Source organism: Trichechus manatus, unplaced genomic scaffold (assembly GCF_000243295.1).
Source record: "Trichechus manatus latirostris isolate Lorelei unplaced genomic scaffold, TriManLat1.0 scaffold00104, whole genome shotgun sequence".
Lineage (NCBI taxonomy): Eukaryota > Metazoa > Chordata > Mammalia > Sirenia > Trichechidae > Trichechus > Trichechus manatus.
This window is the reverse complement of record NW_004444040.1, coordinates 3,323,919-3,343,322: the sequence shown is the minus strand read 5'-3', so window position 1 is coordinate 3,343,322 and position 19,404 is coordinate 3,323,919. Positions and strand designations below refer to the sequence as shown.

General features: G+C 43.4%; 1 protein-coding gene across 6 annotated transcripts in view; it reads left to right on the top strand.

The window, feature by feature from the left end:
- Window positions 1–19,404, top strand: part of SLC23A2 (solute carrier family 23 member 2) — a 125,586-nt gene that overhangs the window by 94,942 nt on the left and 11,240 nt on the right. For all 6 annotated transcript variants that reach the window (XM_004383041.2, XM_023737530.1, XM_023737529.1 and 3 more), the window contains 6 exons: window positions 2,784–2,872; window positions 3,892–3,962; window positions 4,880–5,061; window positions 13,207–13,327; window positions 13,859–14,015; window positions 17,612–17,759. In XM_004383041.2, the coding sequence (XP_004383098.1) occupies window positions 2,784–2,872; window positions 3,892–3,962; window positions 4,880–5,061; window positions 13,207–13,327; window positions 13,859–14,015; window positions 17,612–17,759 (768 nt within the window). The remainder of the gene's footprint in view (window positions 1–2,783; window positions 2,873–3,891; window positions 3,963–4,879; window positions 5,062–13,206; window positions 13,328–13,858; window positions 14,016–17,611; window positions 17,760–19,404) is intronic.

Below are 19,404 nucleotides of genomic sequence, written 5' to 3'. Positions count from 1 at the left end.
GGGGCCCATTAGGTTCTTTAGCCATCCTGTGACTAGAGCCTGGCATGTAATGGTGTCATGAATGACAGATTTGCCCGTCTACTCAGATTTCTTTTATTACTATCTAGTGATATTGTTAACTTTAAAAAAAAAAAAAATGCCACCTGCAAAGATTCACCCCCTCCTTATAAACGGAAAATATATTTTCCCTGTAGAGATCAGCAAACGTTCTCTGTAAAGGTCAAATAGTAAATATTCTAGGCTTTGCAAGCCATACAATTTCTGTGAAGACTACTCACCTCTGCTGAGGTAGCATAAAAACAGCCATAGGCAATATGTAAATAAACAAGTATGCTGTATTTCAGTAAAACTTTATTTACAAAAATAGGCAGCATGCCAGATTTGGCCCATGGGCCAGTTTGCCAACCCCTGGTGTAAAGAAAGGCATAATTTAATTTACTTCCTTTCCAGACATCAGTAAAACTAAATAAATAAATATAAGACCAAGTAGTCTTGTCTACTTCAGGAGACCTACATGCCCGGGGTTTAGACAACCTCATTTGGGATTGGGTGCTGAAGGCGTGTGAGACACCGAGGTGGGCGTTGTGCTGTGGCTATGTAGGAAAGAGCCATAGGGTTGACCAACTTCACGCTGGGAAGTGCCTGAAAAAGCCACATTATCAGAAATGGCTGTCAAGTGCTTTGTCATCCTCCCTCTTTTCTTCAGGAAAATTGGCCTCAATGATTCTGATGTAGGGACGTTCCCATTTAAAGTGTTCTACACCCTTGTTGCAACTTGCCCTAAGAATATTTCAGTCAAGCCCTGATTGACGCCGCCGGTTAGAGAGACCACACTTCCTGCTGGAGAATGTGAGGTTGTGGCAGGTGGTTGTGCAAGGCTGAACGTGAACACACAACGCTACACGTGCAGCTCTCCCAGATCACCTTAGGGGACTTGACGGGGACAGGACACATGGGAATCTTCTATTACCACCCACTTTCAAGGAACCCAGGGCGCCAGTATCTTGAAAGTGAGTGGGCTTCTTTGCAGCAGTGCTTTTGGTACCACTGGTCATAGTTGAGCCATAAAATACTCAACTATCAAAGTACCTAGGGGCCATTCAGGTTCAGGCTGAGGTCAAGAATAGTTCACGTCAGCGGATGTGGAACCCAGAGCCGTCTTTACTTTTTCCACATCCAATGAGTCATCAATGCAGTGATGTCCCTAAGGGAAAGATCTCTAAATACAAACAGGAGTACATTGCATTGTCCTACGATGCATTGCTTGAAATCTGAAACCATAGTAACACAGACGCTATTTGGACCATGGAGCTGGCTTCCATGCCTAATCATATGCTGACCTCCCTTTACCCTTCCAGTACATTCATAAAAATTGCTGCGTTGAAGGAATTTTTGTCAGTCAAACGGTGTTTTCCCTTTGATGTACATTTTCACTTCAGGTGACCTCCACTTTTGCTTATGATGGCACCATGCTCTGGGCCCCTCCGGCAGGTAATTGTAAGTGGACGGTTGGTAGAGGGCCTGCCCTTGGGAGTGATCATCAGCAATGCATCTGGTTTGCACTGCGTGGCCTGCCTCTGTGTCTGGAAAGCCAGCATCCTGCCCACTCCCGACTAATTTCATTGCATAATTAGAGTGGCTGGGAGAGCATTTGTAACAAAGCAGCCTGACCCTTGTCTGGCTCAGAATGACTTGTGCCAGGCACTGGACTTGGGAAGTGGCTGGTTGTCCTTCCGTCCAGTTCTTGTTTCACTGCAGGCAGGACCTGTTACCCAAGAGCTCAGAGGGGAGGGTGCTGGGTTCCCGTCCCACTGGCCAGGACGCCAACAAGGCTGCTTGGGGCGTCAGGACGTCTGGGAGCTCCCAGCCTAGCAAACAGAAGGAGACAGTTTTAGATTTTACCTCAAAAATAACATTAAAAATAGCAGTTGGGTTCACATATTAGCCCATAAAGCCACCTTAATACAACTATAGCTGAAATGCTGTACATTCCAATAAAGAATGGCAAAATCTTTAGAATTTGAGTAACTGAAGTGTTCATAAAGTCAGTATGCAATATTTAAACTATAATTGAATGGCAGCATTTGAGGGTGTCGGCAGGAAATGTCATGGAGCATCTTCAGGCTTTCTGGGCCCTTTAATAAAAGTGTTAGTGCACCTTTGAGTATTTTTTTATAATCAAGGGAAATGCTTATTATGCTTACTGTTGCTTTGTAACTTCCAGCTTTCCTTTTCCTCAATAGATATAGATCACTAATGTGATTTTAATGTTTTACCCTCCGTGATGAGGGCAGATTTTTACTTACAAAATGGAGCAACAGACAGAGAGAGAGATTTTTTTTTTTTTCCTCAGTTGATAACCAGTCAGAATTTGAAAGGGAAAAGGAGGAGGGTGGTAAAATAGGTGATGTACACTGATGTTTAATAAGGAGCTCGCAAGCTCCACAGGAAAGAGGGGAACCCTGAATGCCTGATGTCCCCCCACCCTTAAGAGGAAAGGTGGTGGTGGCAGGGGCTGGTGTTGGGGTGCCAGCACTGACCACAGGGATTTCTGGTGCCTACCCTGGAGTGGCCTGGGAGGAGAGGAGCACGGGGGAAGGTCCAGAAGCCAGAGGGTAGCTGCTCGGTGCAGGAGGTCTTTGCAGTCGGGGCTTTTTCTCCAGGTGTGTCTGCATTTACTCATGTGGTCTGTATCTATAGAAAAGACTGTTAAGCTGTCAAATAGTGAACTACCTCGGTAGTTCCCGATGCCGTGATCATGGTTTTGGTCTCGTTTCTTTTAGGTTACCCCTGTTTCAGGCCAGTGCTTTTGCATTTTTGGCCCCTGCTCGAGCCATCCTGTCTTTAGATAAATGGAAATGTAACACCACAGGTAATTGCAGTTATTTCCACATATGTCATTGGGGTCCTTTAGGGCAGGTGCTAAAAGGGAGGCCTGGACGTGCTGCTCTTGGCAGTGTTAAATCCTTTCTGGAATTAGGCACAGAACATACAAACCAACAAACAGCTTAGAACTCTCCAACCTGTGGATTGTTTCTCTCTCTCTGTCTATCCACTCGTTCATCTCTAGCCCTAGAGCAAGCAGGGACCAGAAATGACCTCGTTTCTCTATGCTAATGAAATTGGCAAATATGGGAACGGGATAGAGAAATATTTGGGCTATTTTTTTCTGCCTCTTTCTTCCAGTGGATTTTACGAACCACCTGTAATCACTCTCTTTGCTGTGTCAGCATCCCTTCTCTGAAACATCTTTGCTTTTTAAGGATCTGGCTACTTTGGTTTCCTGCAGATGACTTTCATCCCACCCCCTACCCCCTTTAGTGATTGCAGAGATCCTTAAGTAACCCCAATGAGGTCAGAAAAAGATAGGGAATTTGAGAACATCAGAGTCCAACCTGTTGTACTCTCAAAAGACCATTACGTTTTTAGGTTTCTAGGAGCAAAGTCTCCCAGACTTCATTTCCTTCCTTGCTCCTAGGAGTTAACTTTGTGACCATTTACTTGATTTAGGAACTGGAAAAGGCCCTTTGTTTTATCTAGGTTTTAAAAACCTCAGTCAGGCAACCTAGTTCATACAGCATTTCAGTTAGTTGCTCACCAAGGTTGGTTTTTTTTTGTGAGGCTGGTATGAGTAACGAGCGTCAGCACTTCAGTCAACTTTTGACGAGGTGGGGCTCTCTCTGTCGGTGAAGACGATTGGTTAAGTTAGCGTTGGGGATCTCCCTTTCAGTATGGTAAGCCGTACTGTTGTAACTTGAATTTTAGGGACGGGTATTTATACACTTATGCTTAAAACAGGGAGGAAATTCTTGTTAAAGGGTAAAATGAGTATGTCCTGTGAAATATGAGTGTTGCTCCAAGAACAATCTCCTTTTTGTTTTTGTTTTCAAGATATTTCAGTTGCCAACGGAACAACGGAACTGTTACACACAGAGCACGTGTGGTATCCACGGATACGAGAGGTAAAAGATGAGCATTGTTCTGCTTGTGGCTTCTCTGTGTTTCTTCTCAGCTTCAGTGTTGGCTGTGGCCAAGCCATCGCAGTGGCTTTTACTAAGCCTTCTTTTCTAAGTGCTGACACATTTATTTCTGCTGTTTATAAGTTTAGGTACAGTTTCACTCATATAACTACTCATACTATAAAATAGAGCATTTGGAACTGCTTTGCATGACCAGCTAATACGGTTTCTCACCTTCTTTTTCCTCCTCCTTTCTTTACTTTCCCCCTGTGCGCCCATAGACCTGCCTGCTTACCCCCTCCGTTATAATTAGCTGAGGGCTCATGCACCCCAGAGGCTGTTGACAAGCAGCAGAATTATTCTTTCTGGCCTTGGCGTTTGCCTTTATCTGTTGAAAGACTTATAGCTGTCTGTCTATTAAAGTACACTTTAGCAGAACAGTGTGTGACTGTCCTAGACATGAAGCACGGGCTGATGGTTCACCCATATCTTCCAAAACTTGTAAGAAACATTCCTCTAGAATTTTTGTCAGGAACATTCTCTCTTAAATGCCCTGCAGGAGTGCACACTTTAAAAGTCAAGAGTTCCTGTACTATAGCATTTCTCTAGCTTTCCCTAAAATGTTAGGTTTTTTTAAATGGGAAGTATGTATTATATCTGGATCATTTCTGTCAGTGGAAAAAGCAAGTGGGCTTTGTGTTTAGTCCCCATTTCTGTGATACGTCACACTGGTTGAATAAGGCCTCAGTTACCCCCCACTGAATCTCTTGTGGGGGTCCCAGGGAATTTTCCAGCTGTGTCATGCCTGTTAATTTAATAACTTGTTGCTCTGAAGAATTATCCATTGTGGTTGTAGGTGACACTTGGTGTGTTTGATGTACAAGCAGCTTACCTCACATCTCTGCCATCTCTTGTTCCAGATCCAAGGGGCCATCATCATGTCCTCACTGATAGAGGTGGTCATCGGCTTCCTAGGCCTGCCTGGGGCTCTGCTGAAGTACATCGGGCCGCTGACCATCACGCCCACGGTAGCCCTCATTGGCCTCTCGGGGTTCCAGGCAGCAGGAGAGCGAGCGGGAAAGCACTGGGGCATTGCCATGCTGTGAGTGTCCGTCCCCCACTTACCACTCTAATTTTTGTGATTTTTATTATCTTATCGACAGTGTTAGAGGAAATCAGATAGGAAGTGGACATACCTTCCATGCAAACATTCAGTGGGAACATTTCTCTTCAGTTTTATAGATAACTAAAAAGAAGAGAACTGCTTACTTATTTTGAAACAAGGATTAGGCAGAGCGGAGTCAAAAGGTGTCTTAATTTCCTAGAGCTACGGTAGCAGAAATACCACAAGTGGGTAGCTTTAAAGAACAGAAATTTATTTTCTCACAGTTCAGGAGGCTAGAAGTCCAAATTCAGGGTGTGGCTCTAGAGGGAGGTCCTTCTTTACCTGTTTCAACTTTTAGTAGCGGGAGTTCTGGAGTTGCTGGGCTTGTCAATGCATCTGCTTCTGTGGTCAGATAGTGTCTGTCTTCCCCTGTGCCTGCTGCTTTCTGAGTCTAATCTCTCTTTATAACTCAGAAGTGATTAGATTTAGAACCCACCCTACACGGGCCACCATTGTGTGACTTCCACTTGGCCCCACAATCTGACTCAAAAGTGAGCAGTAAAAATCCACAACTCATCCCACTGCTGAGGGCAGCCTCTCTGGACATTCTCGTGTGTGTTCACTCTCGCTTTGGGAGATTTTGTTTTTTCAGTAAGACTGTTTGTGTCATGCCAGGGAATAGTTTTTCTGACATAGAGGTTGGGAAGTGCTGTGCAGTGATGCGTAAGAAGGGAGGCTGTCAGGCTTCAAACTTTGGGAGCAGGGTAAGATGCTGGCACCATTAGCTCTAGACCTTTGGGGTCATGCCAAGTCTCACAGGAGTTGAAAAACAGATAAGCTGGATCCTTTAAATGAGATTAAAAAATGCTTCTAGACTGGCAAGAGACAGAGATGGCACAGAGGTCTGTTGGCATCCAAGGTGTCTCGGTTCCCCTTGGCCAAGCAATGTCCTGAGTATCACGAGGAGGCTGTGGTTCCTGCCAGAGGCGGCTAGTTAGTCCATCAAACAGGTCATATACGCCCTTAAGTAATGCCTATTTTTTGTATTAGTAAAGAAATACAGGACTTGGATAAAATAGTAAGACTAATTATTAGAGCCCCAGAATTCTGTATGAACTGCATTCCCTTTACGTGTCTCTCGGGCATATGTAAGACTTGATCATATCATGGGAAAATGGTTCCAAGATTCTAGGATTTCTAAAATAAGAAATTAGTTTCGAATTAGTAAAATGTCTAAAACAAGTGATAACCTAAGAGGATTTTCAGTTGTTTCTGTTTTACTTTGTGAAATATCCTGTAGTTATTTAATAACAAGTGGCATTTATTGAGCCCTTTACTGTGTGTAATACTCATTGCATGTAGTGTAAGTTAAGTACTACTGTTATTCCCATTGAACACCTAAAGAAATTGAGGTGCAAAGATGCAGTTACTTGCCCAGGGTCACACAGCTAGTAAGTGGCCGGGATGGGTTTCAAAACCCAAGTGAGCTGACTGGAGCTTAGCCTTTGGCACTCAGTCGTGCCTCTGTGTATTAGGACACGGCGTACAAATAAACAGAAGTATAGCATAGTTGTAATTCATATATCATTACAAATTAAAGTAATGTATGTGAAAATATCCAAGATTGTTCTTAGTTTTCTCATTTCACCAAAAGTTGATAAAAAACATTCTCCACCCCAGCATGGGTGCATAGACGGCATGAAGACTGCTGATTCAGTGAATTGCAATCAATTCCAAAAAAGTAGAAGTTTGTATTTACCACAGTGCAGTAAAATTAGAAACAAACAACAAAAGGATGAACAAAAACCCAAACCACTTAGAAGCTAAAAAACACTATTAGAAATAGCTCTTTGAGAGGAAATTGAAACTTCAATTGCTGATCATTTAGAAAATGATGACAGTAACAGCGCCGATTATACTTACAGAACGGTCAGAGTTGTTCTTGAGAAAATTCATAATGTGCATGAAGAATTTAACTCCAGAAGCTAGACAAACAGGGATAAAAATGAGCCTAATGAAAGCTGGGAGAAAGAGTTAATAAAGATACAGAAAATATGAGACAAATAGAAGTGATAAATCCAAAATTTGGTCCTTTGCTAAAAACCAACATAGACAAACTCCTGGCAAGGCTAATCAAGATGAGAAAAGAAAGTATGCCTGTACAGAGGGGATAAACTACAGATTGAGGGAGGATTTAAAAAGGAGTCAAATCTATGCTCCTTGCCCCTAAGTTAAAAAAAAAAAAAAAAGAAAAACTTAATGAGTGGTTTTCCAAAAGAGCCCGCCTCTAAATAGTGGGGCTCCCAGAACTTGACCGCGGGTACACTGCCCTCCATGTACTTTGGCCTAGGAGGTCTCATTTGGTCCACGCCATCAACAGACATCTTTTATGCTAGTGACTTCCACATTTAAAATGGGAGCCCATACCTGTGGGCCCAGATGTACCCCGTACTCATAGTACTCATAGTACCCCACCTGCCTTCTCTACTTCCTACTTCCAAGCCATCTTCAAAGTTCAAAGGAAAAAAAGCCCCAAACATTTGATTCCCTCCTGCTCTCTAAACAGGTTCCTTCTCCTATCTCCTTTTTCAGTAAATGGCACAACCACACACACAGTTGCTTAAGCCAGAAACCCCACAGTCGCCCTCGATTCTTCCCTTTCCTTTGTTCCCCACGTATAACCCATCGCTCTTCTACTTCCAGAATAAATCCTTATTCTCTTCACCTCTCTAGGTCTTCACTGCCACCACTCTCATCAAGCCTTACCCTCGGCCGTCGCTTCCTGACTGTCTCCAGCTTCTCTCTTTCTTCCAGTCAATTCTCAGTCCTGTAAAATGCTTAGTTATCTCTTCAAGGTCTTCTCCCGTATCCTCTCCTGGAACTCCAGTGAGACGCTGCTAGAATTCTGGAAGCTTCTCCCTCTGCCTGTTGGGGGTCTGTTTTTATCTCTTGGCCTGAGCACTTGGGTCTTTTTCTCACTAGAAAGTCAGGCATTCGGAATGATCCTGGATTATTGCGTGGACTCCTTCCTCCATTCCTTCTCTCTTTCTAGAACTTCCCTTAGACTCTCTCTAATTTCCTCTCTGCTTTTCCATCTCTTTGTCTTTTTTCTCTATTTCATGGTGTTTTCCCCAGCTTTTTTATTGTGCTTTAGGTGAAAATTTACAGCTCAATTTCTCATACAAAAATCTATACACATATTGTTATGTGACATTAGTTGCAATCCCTATAATGTAACAGCATACTCACCCTTTCCATCCTGGTTTCTTGTGTCCGTTCAACCAGTTCCTGTCCTTTCCGTCCTTCTCATGCTGCCTCCAGACAGGAGCTGCCCATTTGATCTCATGTATCTGCTTGAACTAAGAAGCACGCTCTTCACGCATATTATTTTGTGTTTTATAGTCCACTCTAATCTTTGTCTGAAGAGTGGACTTCAGGAATGGTTTTAGTTCTGTGTTAACAGAGCGTTCGGGGGGCATGGCTTCGGAGGTTCCTCCAGTCTCAGTTAGATCATAAAGTCTGGTCTTTTTATGTGAATTTGAGTTCTGCTCCACACTTTTTTCCTGCTCCGTCAGAGATTCCCTGTCATGTTCCCTGTCAGAGCAGTCATTGATGGTAGCCAGGCACCATCTAGTTCTTCTGATCTCAGGCTGATGGAATCTCTGGTTTATGTGGCCCTTTTGCCTCTTGGGCTAATATTTTCCTTATGTCTTTGGTGTTCTTCATTCTCCTTTGCTCCAGGTGGTATGGGACCAATAGATACATCTTAGATGGCTGCTCGCAAGCTTTTAAGACCCCAGATGCCGCTCACCAAAGTGGGATGCAGAACATTTTCTTAATAAACTTTGTTATGCCAGTTGACCTAGATGTCCCCCAAAACCATGGTCCCCAGACCCCAACCCCAGCTACTCTGTCCCTCAAAGTGTTTGGTTGAGGTCAGGAAACTTCTTAGCTTTTGGTTTAGTCCAGTTGTGCTGACTTGCCCTGTATCATATGTTGATTTTCCTCAGCTTTATCTGTTACTCCTGTTGAGCTTTTCATTTCTGCTCTCATGTTTCTTAGTTTTCAAAAACTCTTCTTTGGTATACTTGGAAAGTCAGCTGTGCTCTTCACATCTGTTACAGCGTAAGTGCCCAGAAAGTGTGTTGTGAATACGAGAGGGAAGGAGCAGGAGGTGCGAGCAAACCCACGACTGTGGGAAAAGTCAAGAACGTTGCCAAAGGACTTCATCCCTAAAAAAAGCCATGGGCCCAATTGGTTAAATAATAAATGTATTAAAATGTCAAGGAAGAGAGAATTCCTGCACTGTCTCACCTGTTCTAGAACACGAAGAAAAAAGGGAAACGTCCCAGCCAATATAGAGTTAATACAAAAGGGAGAACCGTGGACCAACATTTTCCTTTCTGGGGCTGTGTAAAATAACACACATATGCGTTGTTCCAGGACTTCAACAATGATTAAATTTGGTAAAATTTATTAATAAAATCCATTGTAGGTTCATGGTTCATTTTTATTAATAAGTTTGTATTAATTAGAACCATGATAACAGTTTTCCAGACATGCACTTGGTCAAATTCAGCCTGTATCCCTGATGCAGACTTCCAGTAATGTTGGAATAGAAGGATCTTTCATGAATGAGATTTTGAAATGCCTCATTCTTTAATGGTAAGAGACTTAAATTGGGCCTGCCTGTTGAAATCAGGAACTGAGATAGGCATGTTTATGATCACCAGTATCATTTACCATTGCTCTGGATATGCTAGCCAGTACATAATAAGACAGGCAAATACAATAATAGGGATCAATAGCAGAAAGGTCAGTGAGAAAGGAATGGTGACCTGTCCTTATAGGAATTAAAATACATGCCAGAGCTTATTAATAAGTAATAAACTGTGGTCCTGGGACAGGAATAGATATTGGAAGAGTTGTATAGGAAAAACTAAATATTTGGGAAAAGGTTAGGTTCGTAGCTTCAATTTCAGTTGAATTAAAGACTTAAATATAGAAAATAAAACCATAAATGTACTAGAAGAAAACCTCGAAAAATATTTATTTAATCATAAGGCAGGGAAGATCTTTCTTAAAGCAGATATTGGAAAGAAAAACATTAATAGATTTTACTACTTATGCATTTAAAACTCATACAGAAAAACCAGCAAAACTATAAATTATGAATCTAATCTGGGAAAATATTTACAACAAATTCCACAATAAAGGTGATGACCCTGATTTATAAAGACTTTCACTAATTAAGGAGCCCTGGTGATGCAGTTGGAAACCCTGGTAGTATAGTGGTTAAGAGCTGCAGCTACTGACCAAAAGGTTGGCAGTTCAAATCCACCAGGCACTCTTTGGAAACTCTGTAGGGCAGTTCTACTCTGTCCTGTAGGGCCGCTATGAGTCGGAATCAACTCGACAGCAATGGGTTTGGTTTTTTTTTTTTTTTTTTTTTTGATGGTACAGTGGTTAAGCATCTGGCTGCTAACCAGAAGGTCAGCAGTTCAAATCCACCAGCTGCTCTTTGGAAACCCTATGGGGGCAGCTCTACTCTGTTCAGGGTCACTGTGAGTTGGAATCAACTCGACAGCAGTGGGTTTGGGTTTTTTGGTTTTTAGTAATTTTAAAAAGAGAGATTCCCAGTAGAGTAGTGAACCAAGGCCATAGTCTAAGCAGCCATTTAGCAAAAAGGAAACACAAATAACCAGTTGTTGTAGTTAGTTGCCTATAAGTTGACTTCAACTTATGGCAACCCTATAGAATAAACAGAACTCGCCTGGTCCCTTCCATGCCATCTTCACGATTATTGGTCTATTTGAGTCATTGTTGCAGCTATTGTGTCAGTCTCATTGAGGGTGCCCCTAGTTTTCTGCTCCTGCTTCTCTGTAATGGGGGTGCCTGCCCTGCCTGCCTCACAGGTATATTTGAGGATAAAAATAGAAGTGTATACAGGTTTTAGAGCAGGAAGAAAACATAGTGTTCATCTACCTAATTCACTTACTAATTTGAGTTGCCAGATTCAGGTCTGAGATCTGGGTGTTTATCTTGAGTTCTATATGCCCCTCTCCTTTTTTTTTTTTTTTTTTTAAATAATTAATAGACTTTATTTTTTAGAGCAGTTACAGGCTTGCAGAAGAATTGAGCAGAAAGTATATAGAGTTCCCATATGGCTCCTCTCCCCCATATAGTTGCCCCTATTAGTAACATCTTGTATTGGTGTCGTACATTGGTTATAATTGATGAATTAATACTGATGCATTATTATTAACTAAAGACCATAGTTTGTATTAGGACTCACTCTGTCATACCACACTACGGATTTTGACAAATGACTAATGTCATGTGTCCACCATTACAGTATTCTATAGAATAACTTCACTTCCCTAAAATCTCCTGTGCTCCACCTGTTCATCCTTTCCTCTCTCCTCCTGACTCCCTGGCAGCCTCGCATCTTTTTATGTTCACTATAGTTTTGCCTTTTCTAGAATGTCATATACCCCATCCCTTTTTAAATGTGCATTAAAAACTGAACAATGGCATTCCAGGTGTTAACAGTGGGGATGAAGTGTCACTTGAAATAATGATAACAAAAATAACAGACTTGGGCTTTTTGGATCTTGTGGTGTTCACTTTGAGATAAGTAGCCTTTTTTTTGAACATGAAGATTTTATGTGGGTCTTTGGTTTAAAATACTCTAGTTTTAGTATTCTTTGATGTCCTGTTGGTTTTTGTTAAATGCCACTATTCCAGAGAAATGAAATAAGTAGGGCACTTTGTGTGTTTTTAACCTCTTGACTTGGTACTGGCCAAGTGCTTTGTGCAGGATAGAGACCACGGGTCACCAGGTCCCTGAAGCGCCTGAGTGGGCGGCTGGCCTGTGGAGAGCGTACGTCAGCTCTCTGGCCAGACCACGGTGTGCACCTCATTAGCAATGTGATAGTGAAGCTGCACTTAACAAGCTGTCAATGGAGCTCATAATCCCATCTCAGCGATTGGAACTGTGCCAAGGAACAATTAAGCCAAGCTTTGCCTGAGAACCCACTCTTTGTGCCAACTATACCTCAGGTTGTAAGTGGAAGAGGGAGCCTGCGTGGATGATTAGCATGTGACTGGGTGATTGGACATGCTTGTGCACCTTGATTACTTTGGTGATGAGTAAATCCATCCAGGGGCTGGAAGCAGTTCCACACCTGGTGGCCACACAGGGCACCAGGCAGGTGAGGAGATGTCAGATCACGCTGCAGGGAGTCCCCCGGCCGCCTCTGCCTCCCCCAGCGCTCAGTGCCGGGGTGGTCGGGAGTGGGAAGCTCAGTCCAGGCACCCACTTCTACAACCACTGCAGCAAAGAAAGTAGCTCAGGCTTTAGAGCGAGACCCCGAGCCCAGCCCCCTCTGCAAACTGCTGGCTGTGTGATCTTGGACGACAAGCTTTGTCTGTCATCTGGGGATGACCGTAGATGTTCCCGCAGGAGGCTGAGGTGACGCACGTGAAGGCCTGAGCATGACGTCTGCTATAGACACCTGGGAATGTTGTTATTAATACTGAATTCTGCTGTACCTAGGCTTCTTAAATATGGAAGGTTTACTTTTTGCTTTTTCAAAGTAATTACACTCGTTGTAGGTAAACCAGAAAATTCAGCAAAGTAGAAAAACGGTCATAGATCATATCACCACTCGAAGCTAGTCCCTGGGAGCATTTTAGATCATGTCCTTGTCACCTGTGTCCATGTGTGCGCGTGTCTGTGTGTGTGTGTGTGTCTGCGTGTCCACGGTTTCCTGGTTTGTTTCTCTCAGAGCTGTAATTATTCTGTGCAGCGTATTATATCTGGTATCTTGTCCTTTTCCCTTATCATTGCATGAGCTTTACCCATCAGTGTCTACATTCTCAGTGAGTTCTTATCTGTTAAGGAAAATTTAACCAGAACATTTATCTTGCAGTTTCATTTCAGTGTTACAAAATGCTAGGTAAAAGAGTTCTAACATCTTCCTCAAAATAGTATTTCAAAAGATATGATTTCCCAAATAGCACTTAAGAGGACTATCAGCTTTCTAGGCCAATGAACAGTTTTGCTGTTGAAACTTTCAGTATTATTTTAAAACACAGACATGCACCCTTTAACCTAATTTATTTTCTTTCTCTCCTCAGGACAATTTTCCTAGTATTACTGTTTTCTCAGTATGCCAGAAATGTTAAATTCCCTCTCCCCATCTACAAATCCAAGAAAGGATGGACCGCATACAAGTTACAGCTTTTCAAAATGTTCCCTGTGAGTTTTCGACTGCTCTTTAGCTGACAGTAATTGCCTTTAGTTCACACGTAGAGTGTTACGTGATGGGAGGGTTTGAATCAGGCCCTCAAGTGGGGGCCGTGTCTGTGTGGGGACATCATCAAGGTACTAATGACCACCCGAACCATCATGACTCCCAACTGGAAAGATACCCATTCTGAAATTGGAGCTCATCCTCTTAGCAGTGCCTGCGAAGGGGCACATCATCCCAGAGACTAAGTGAGATTTGACTTCACGTGTCTCTGGTGACATAGTGTCTGTTACTCTTATTTTACCAGCCAGCCTTTGGAATGGTTAAAGTAAATTTACATGCATAAACTGCGTAAAGATGCCCTCTTTAAATGTGATTCCCTTCAAGGAACAGCTTGTCAGCAAATCCGTGGCTTGTTTTTTCTGCACGGTACTGATGGTGGTGGGTTGTGGGATGATCAGACCACATGAAGGCGTGTGTTTAGCCAGTAACCACTAGCCCTGTTGGCCTGACTGAGCTTTTCCCCTTGACCGCTTCAGATAATCCTGGCCATCCTCGTGTCTTGGCTGCTCTGCTTCATCTTCACGGTGACGGATGTCTTCCCTCCTGACAGCACAAAGTACGGCTTCTACGCTCGCACGGACGCCAGGCAGGGCGTGCTTCTGGTAGCCCCATGGTTCAAGGTCCCATACCCATGTGAGTATTCTGGTGACCAGAGTAGTTAGCAGACCAGGAAGGCCCAACTCAGAGGGCTTGGAAGTTGGCCGAAGGCTTTGCAGCATGAAAAGTCTTCTTTGTCCCAGAATGTCTCCTAAAGGTCTCACCATTCTGGTCATTAGAGGATTAGACAACAGGAAAGGGACCACCTTTCCCAGAGGGCGGTGAGTAACACAGAGACTCAGCAGCTTCCCTCTCAGACTAACTAGTGGGCTCTTTTGGCTCTGCTAGGATCAAATCCTGGGCGAGGGGGTCCCTTGCCAAGGTTGAACTCTGCTGACCAACATTTAAAGATAGCTGCTTAGAAAGGCAAGTCTAGAGCTGCGTGGCACCCGGGCCACCAGAGCTAAAGGCTCAAATGGGAGGGTCCTGAAGATTAGCAAGCTGAACTGCTCAAGCATGATGGAATTTACGTAATCTTTTAATGGGGAGCCATAATCTTTCTTTTAGTAGGCCACAGCTGTCAGGTAAACTGATACTCACAGATGGGCCGAAGGTGGAGCTTCAGTTGTAGTTTAAGTGTTGGGTAGCCCTTGGGAGAGAGGAATAAGATCCCCAGATGAAGTGTCACCTGGTTTCACGTGTACCACTTCCTAGATCCCAACCCCAAAGTGACTTGCATGAACCCAGTGGATTCTCACATGCTTGGTTGTTCTCTTGAGGACTCTGTTCCCAGCATTTGGGTTTTATTAGAACTGAAGCCAGCGTTTTGTCAGGTTGGGCCAGTTTATTCCCTGGTTTAGCGATCATGTTTTCACATTTTATAACGATGAGGAGGAAAAGCGGGAAAGGGTGAGAATGTTAAGCTTGGGTCAAAGAACGACTGCTCTAAATGTATTGAATGATGGGGATGTTGGCAGTCGTTCCTCCTGGTTCCACGCTTACAAAACTTAAAATGTTCAGACTTTCTAAAATAACATTCTCATCAGATTGTGTGGTCTAAGTATGAATTTATGTACCCCTGTCCTTTTTCCCAAAAAGGGTTTAAGATGGCTCATAAACAGGTAACTCGAGATAAAATGAGATTATTCTGTTTGAGGTGGTGGAAGTTTTGGAAACAAGTCACGGCAATGGCTGAACAGCATTACGAGTGAGGTTAACGTCCCTGGGTTGTACATTTGAAAATGGTTAAAACGGCACAGTTTGTGTTGTGTGTATTTTATCACAATGAAAAAAAATGAGATGAAAAGTAAATCAATGAGGAAGTCAGGCGGTGCACGGGAGGGTAGGTAGGAGGATGCCCTCGTGCAGATGCACAGGGTGGGCCTCTGCTTGTGGACGTAGCTACCGGGGGGGCGGGCTCTGAGCACAAACAGGGACACAGTGGGTTGTCAGGAGAAGCAGCTGTTCATGTGACTGAGACCAGAGACACTTCCCCCAGGGGCCTCACGGGGCTGATGTGAGCAGTCACAGCTTAGTGGATGTGGCGTCAGCCGCAGGCCAGGACACCCTTACTGCTGCAAGCTGGGGTATTGCCAAAGCTCCACTTGACAACATGCCACCTGAGAGCCAAAGGGGTGTGGACTTGTGTAGTCTCTGCAATTTGCCTTACTCCAGAGACAGGTTTTCAGATAGCTAGAGCAGTGGTTCTCAGTGTGCAGTGTGCTAAGAATTACCTGGGTTGGTTAATAAAAATACAGATTGCTGGAGCGAAATTTAGATTTATGGTTCAAAGTATCAGTGGTGCTGAGGTAGAGAAACCCTGCTGTAAATTAACAAAACAAGGGTTCACATTAAAATGAGAGATGAAATACAGATTTAAGATAAAAAGTTGGAAGCCACAAGATTTAGTAAAAAATATGTGATGGAAAATGGATCAGAAATTAAAATTATAAATTTAAAATGTGGAAATCAATGGAATAAGGATTTCAAATATCAAAATTAACTACAGTTAGGAAAATTACATAAGAGTAAGGAGACTGAGAAAATAAAAGGCAATTTACGGAAAATAGTAAATGGCAAAACAAAATAAAAAGGACGCTTAACAAAATCAGCTCAGTAAAATGTGACCACAGTGCTAACAGTATAAAAGGTTATTTAGAAAACACAGATTGATGCTTGATAAGGAAGACATCTGAACTAGAAAATCCATTTAAACCAATGCCAAGCTTAGGTGGTGAGCTGGCATGTTGCTGGTGGGCACAGAGCCTGCCCAGCCCTTGTAGGGGGCCTGCACCTCTGACAAAGGGCTGCCTCCTAATCCTCCCACTGCTCCCACCAGGTAAAATAGCCCTTGGTGGGAGGAAGCAGACATCTCTGCTCATCTTGCTTTGCATGTCATCTTTCTCTTCCGAAACCCACGGTTACTTCCTGTTCCCTGTGAGACAAAGGCCAATCCCCTCTTGGGGCTCATCAGGCCATTCATAAACCTGCCCCCCACAACCCCTGCACGAGCATCTGCTTCCTCCCATGGGGCTGGCCCCTTCTGCTGACACCACTCTCCCTCTGCCCCTGGCCCTGCCCATCTGCTGATGCCCAGGCCGATGCGTGCTCAAGACGCCCTCTCCACTCAGCTCCTCCTCTCCATCCCCCTCCATCCAGGGGCAGCTCCATCCCCACCTCCTCCTCGAACCCTTCCCTGGGCATTCCAGCCACAGCCACTGACTTCACCTTTTCCTGAACTCTAACCTGGGCGCTCTTGTGACGTAACTTGAGTTGTCTATATTTGAAGTTTAGCCATTACACTGTTACTAGATCTTTCAACGTGTCCTAATTTTAAGTTGACTCTTGCATGACAGTGTGTTTTACCTATCTTTCTCTTTCCCACCGTGTTTTATATTTAGTGCTGTGTTGTAAATAATGGTTCAAAGCAAGAAGGTACAGGTACTGTTATCTGTTCATTCTGACAATGAAAGTTCCTCGTGCTATTTTTGTTCAATAAGAGTTATGGCTTTCAATGTCAAAATAGGTGTACTTTTAAAGGAAAAAAAAACGAGTGAAGAATCAAGTAAATCCAGATACTCAAATAAGGCTACATGAGACCTCTTTGCTTTCTTAAATGAAACTATTTCATTTTCCATGATACAGTGTACTTTAAAAAAAGTATCATGTTACATTAGAGAACACTTGTCCATCTTTGCACCTTGCTTAGAGTTGAGATTTAAATGTAGCTGGTTTTGTTTTGTTTTTTTAAATGATTTTTCATGGCTTTTTCGTTTGCTGCTGTCCCATGAGCAAGAGCACCGTTATTTTGCATCAGGCTTTGCAAAGCAAGGCTGTAAACCCCTCTCATACAATTTTCCCTCCCACCGCAGCAGCAAGCCATGTTAAATTGTAATTTAGTAGACACCCAGTGTGACTTTGGGGCAGGTAGAGAAGCAGCTGCCAAGCAATCTGTTTTTTTCAATAGAGACATAGCAGATTAGTCCTCATTACAGCCACCTTCATCTGCCTCAGTAACCATTCCCAGGCGTCTGGTGCATTGAGGATTTAGATTTAAAAATAAAAAGAGTCTCCACAAGCTTCTGTGGAGACAGCCAGCTGACGTAACGAATGACCCTTCTTGACGTCTTGGTAACTCGTGCATGCCCCTCTCAGAAAAGTAATGAGGACTTGGTGTTGCTTCCCTTTCTCAGTTCAGTGGGGCCTGCCCACCGTCTCTGCCGCTGGCGTCATTGGCATGCTCAGCGCGGTCGTCGCCAGCATCATCGAGTCTATCGGTGACTACTACGCCTGCGCGCGGCTGTCCTGTGCCCCGCCGCCTCCCATCCATGCCATAAACAGGTATATTCCACAAGGAAGGAGTTCTTCATCAGCCCAGGGCTGCATTGCTTTGTTCTATGGTTTGGATCATCTTGGAGAAGAAACCGAGAGTTTCAGCATGAAGGCAGTGAAGCATCCTGGCAGTATAGTGGCTGTTTGTCTTTGGACAAGTCACCCCCCCTTGTTTTGGTCTCATTTTTATCATCCTTAAAACAGAGCAGTATTCCTACCCTTCTGTCCTTGCAGTAACAATTAAATAGGGAACTCTCTGTGAGACCACTTTAAACTTTCAGCTCATAAATGCCAGGTACGGTCATTGTTCTTCCTTTGGTTTTGTGTCATTGTGACATGATGTACCTGCTTTGGAGTTTCTGGGTGGCACAAAGAGTTAACATGCTCGACTGCTAACTGAAAGGTTGGAGGTAAGAGTCTACCCAGAGGTATTTTGGAAGAAAGGCCTGGCAATCTACTTCCCCAAAAACCAGCCATTGTAAACCCTATGGAACACAGTTCTACTCTGACACACGTGGGGTCGCCATGAGTCAGAATGAATTCGACAGCAGGTGGTGGTTATGCCCACTTTGATTTTCTCTTGTCTTGTTATCCCACCTGTTCTTAGGGGTAGATGTTGTATAAGCTGTTCACAGTTACAGTCCATATAAATAAGGACAAGAAGAGCAGGGATAAACAAAATCTGCAGAATCAAGGGGTTTATACTGTCGGCACACCTGGTCTTTAGCTTCCGAATGCTGGGAGTGAATTGGACCCTATAGCAGCTACAGAGAAAACGGCCCAGATCACCCCCAGTCTCCCCACCAGCTGCTGTACCTCCAAAAGGGATTGTGTGTGATAAGATCCAGTGGGCCTGGTTTCTTAGCAGGGGTTCCGTTGGTTCTGTTAGGCGGTTTCAAGTCCTGATTTTTACATCTTTCCCTAATGGAACTTTTGCATATGATTAAGTTACTTATATGTTGCTTCTTTTAAAAGTGTTCATGTTTATGGAATTATAAAACATTTCCTCTCTGATGAAAGTAGATTTTAATAGTAATCAAATCAATATGTTTTATTTCAGTAGACGGCATGTTTGTCTTACCACCACCTGCCCATTGCTGTCAAGTTAATTCCGACTCATGTTTGTTTTAAATCCCAACGAATGGCTCTGGTTTCTGGCTAAAATTCTTTGTTTTAATTTGGAATGATTTTAAAACACCTGCCTCTAATGTATGATTTAAACAGGGGCTTCTGAAGGTTGAATGAGCATGGGGGATCCTGTAAAAATGCAGGTTCTGATTCAGTAGGTCTGGGGTAGGGCCTAAGAGTCTGCATTTCTAGTCTCTCCCAGGGATGCTGAGTCTGCAGGCCCATGGGCCACACTTTTTTTTTATTGTACTTCAGGTGAAGGCTTACAGAACGAATAGTTTCTCATGAAACAGTAGTACACATATTGTTTTATGACATTGGTTAACAACCCCACGACGTGTCAACCCTCTAACTTCTCTACCTTTTTTTCTTTGGTGAAAATACACATAGCTAAAGATACACCATTTTAAAAATTTCTACATGCACAGTTCAGTGACATTGACTACGCCCTTCCAATTGTGCTGTTCTTCTCACTTAAGATGAAGGCTTACAGAACAAAATAGTTTCTCATTTAACAGTTACTACA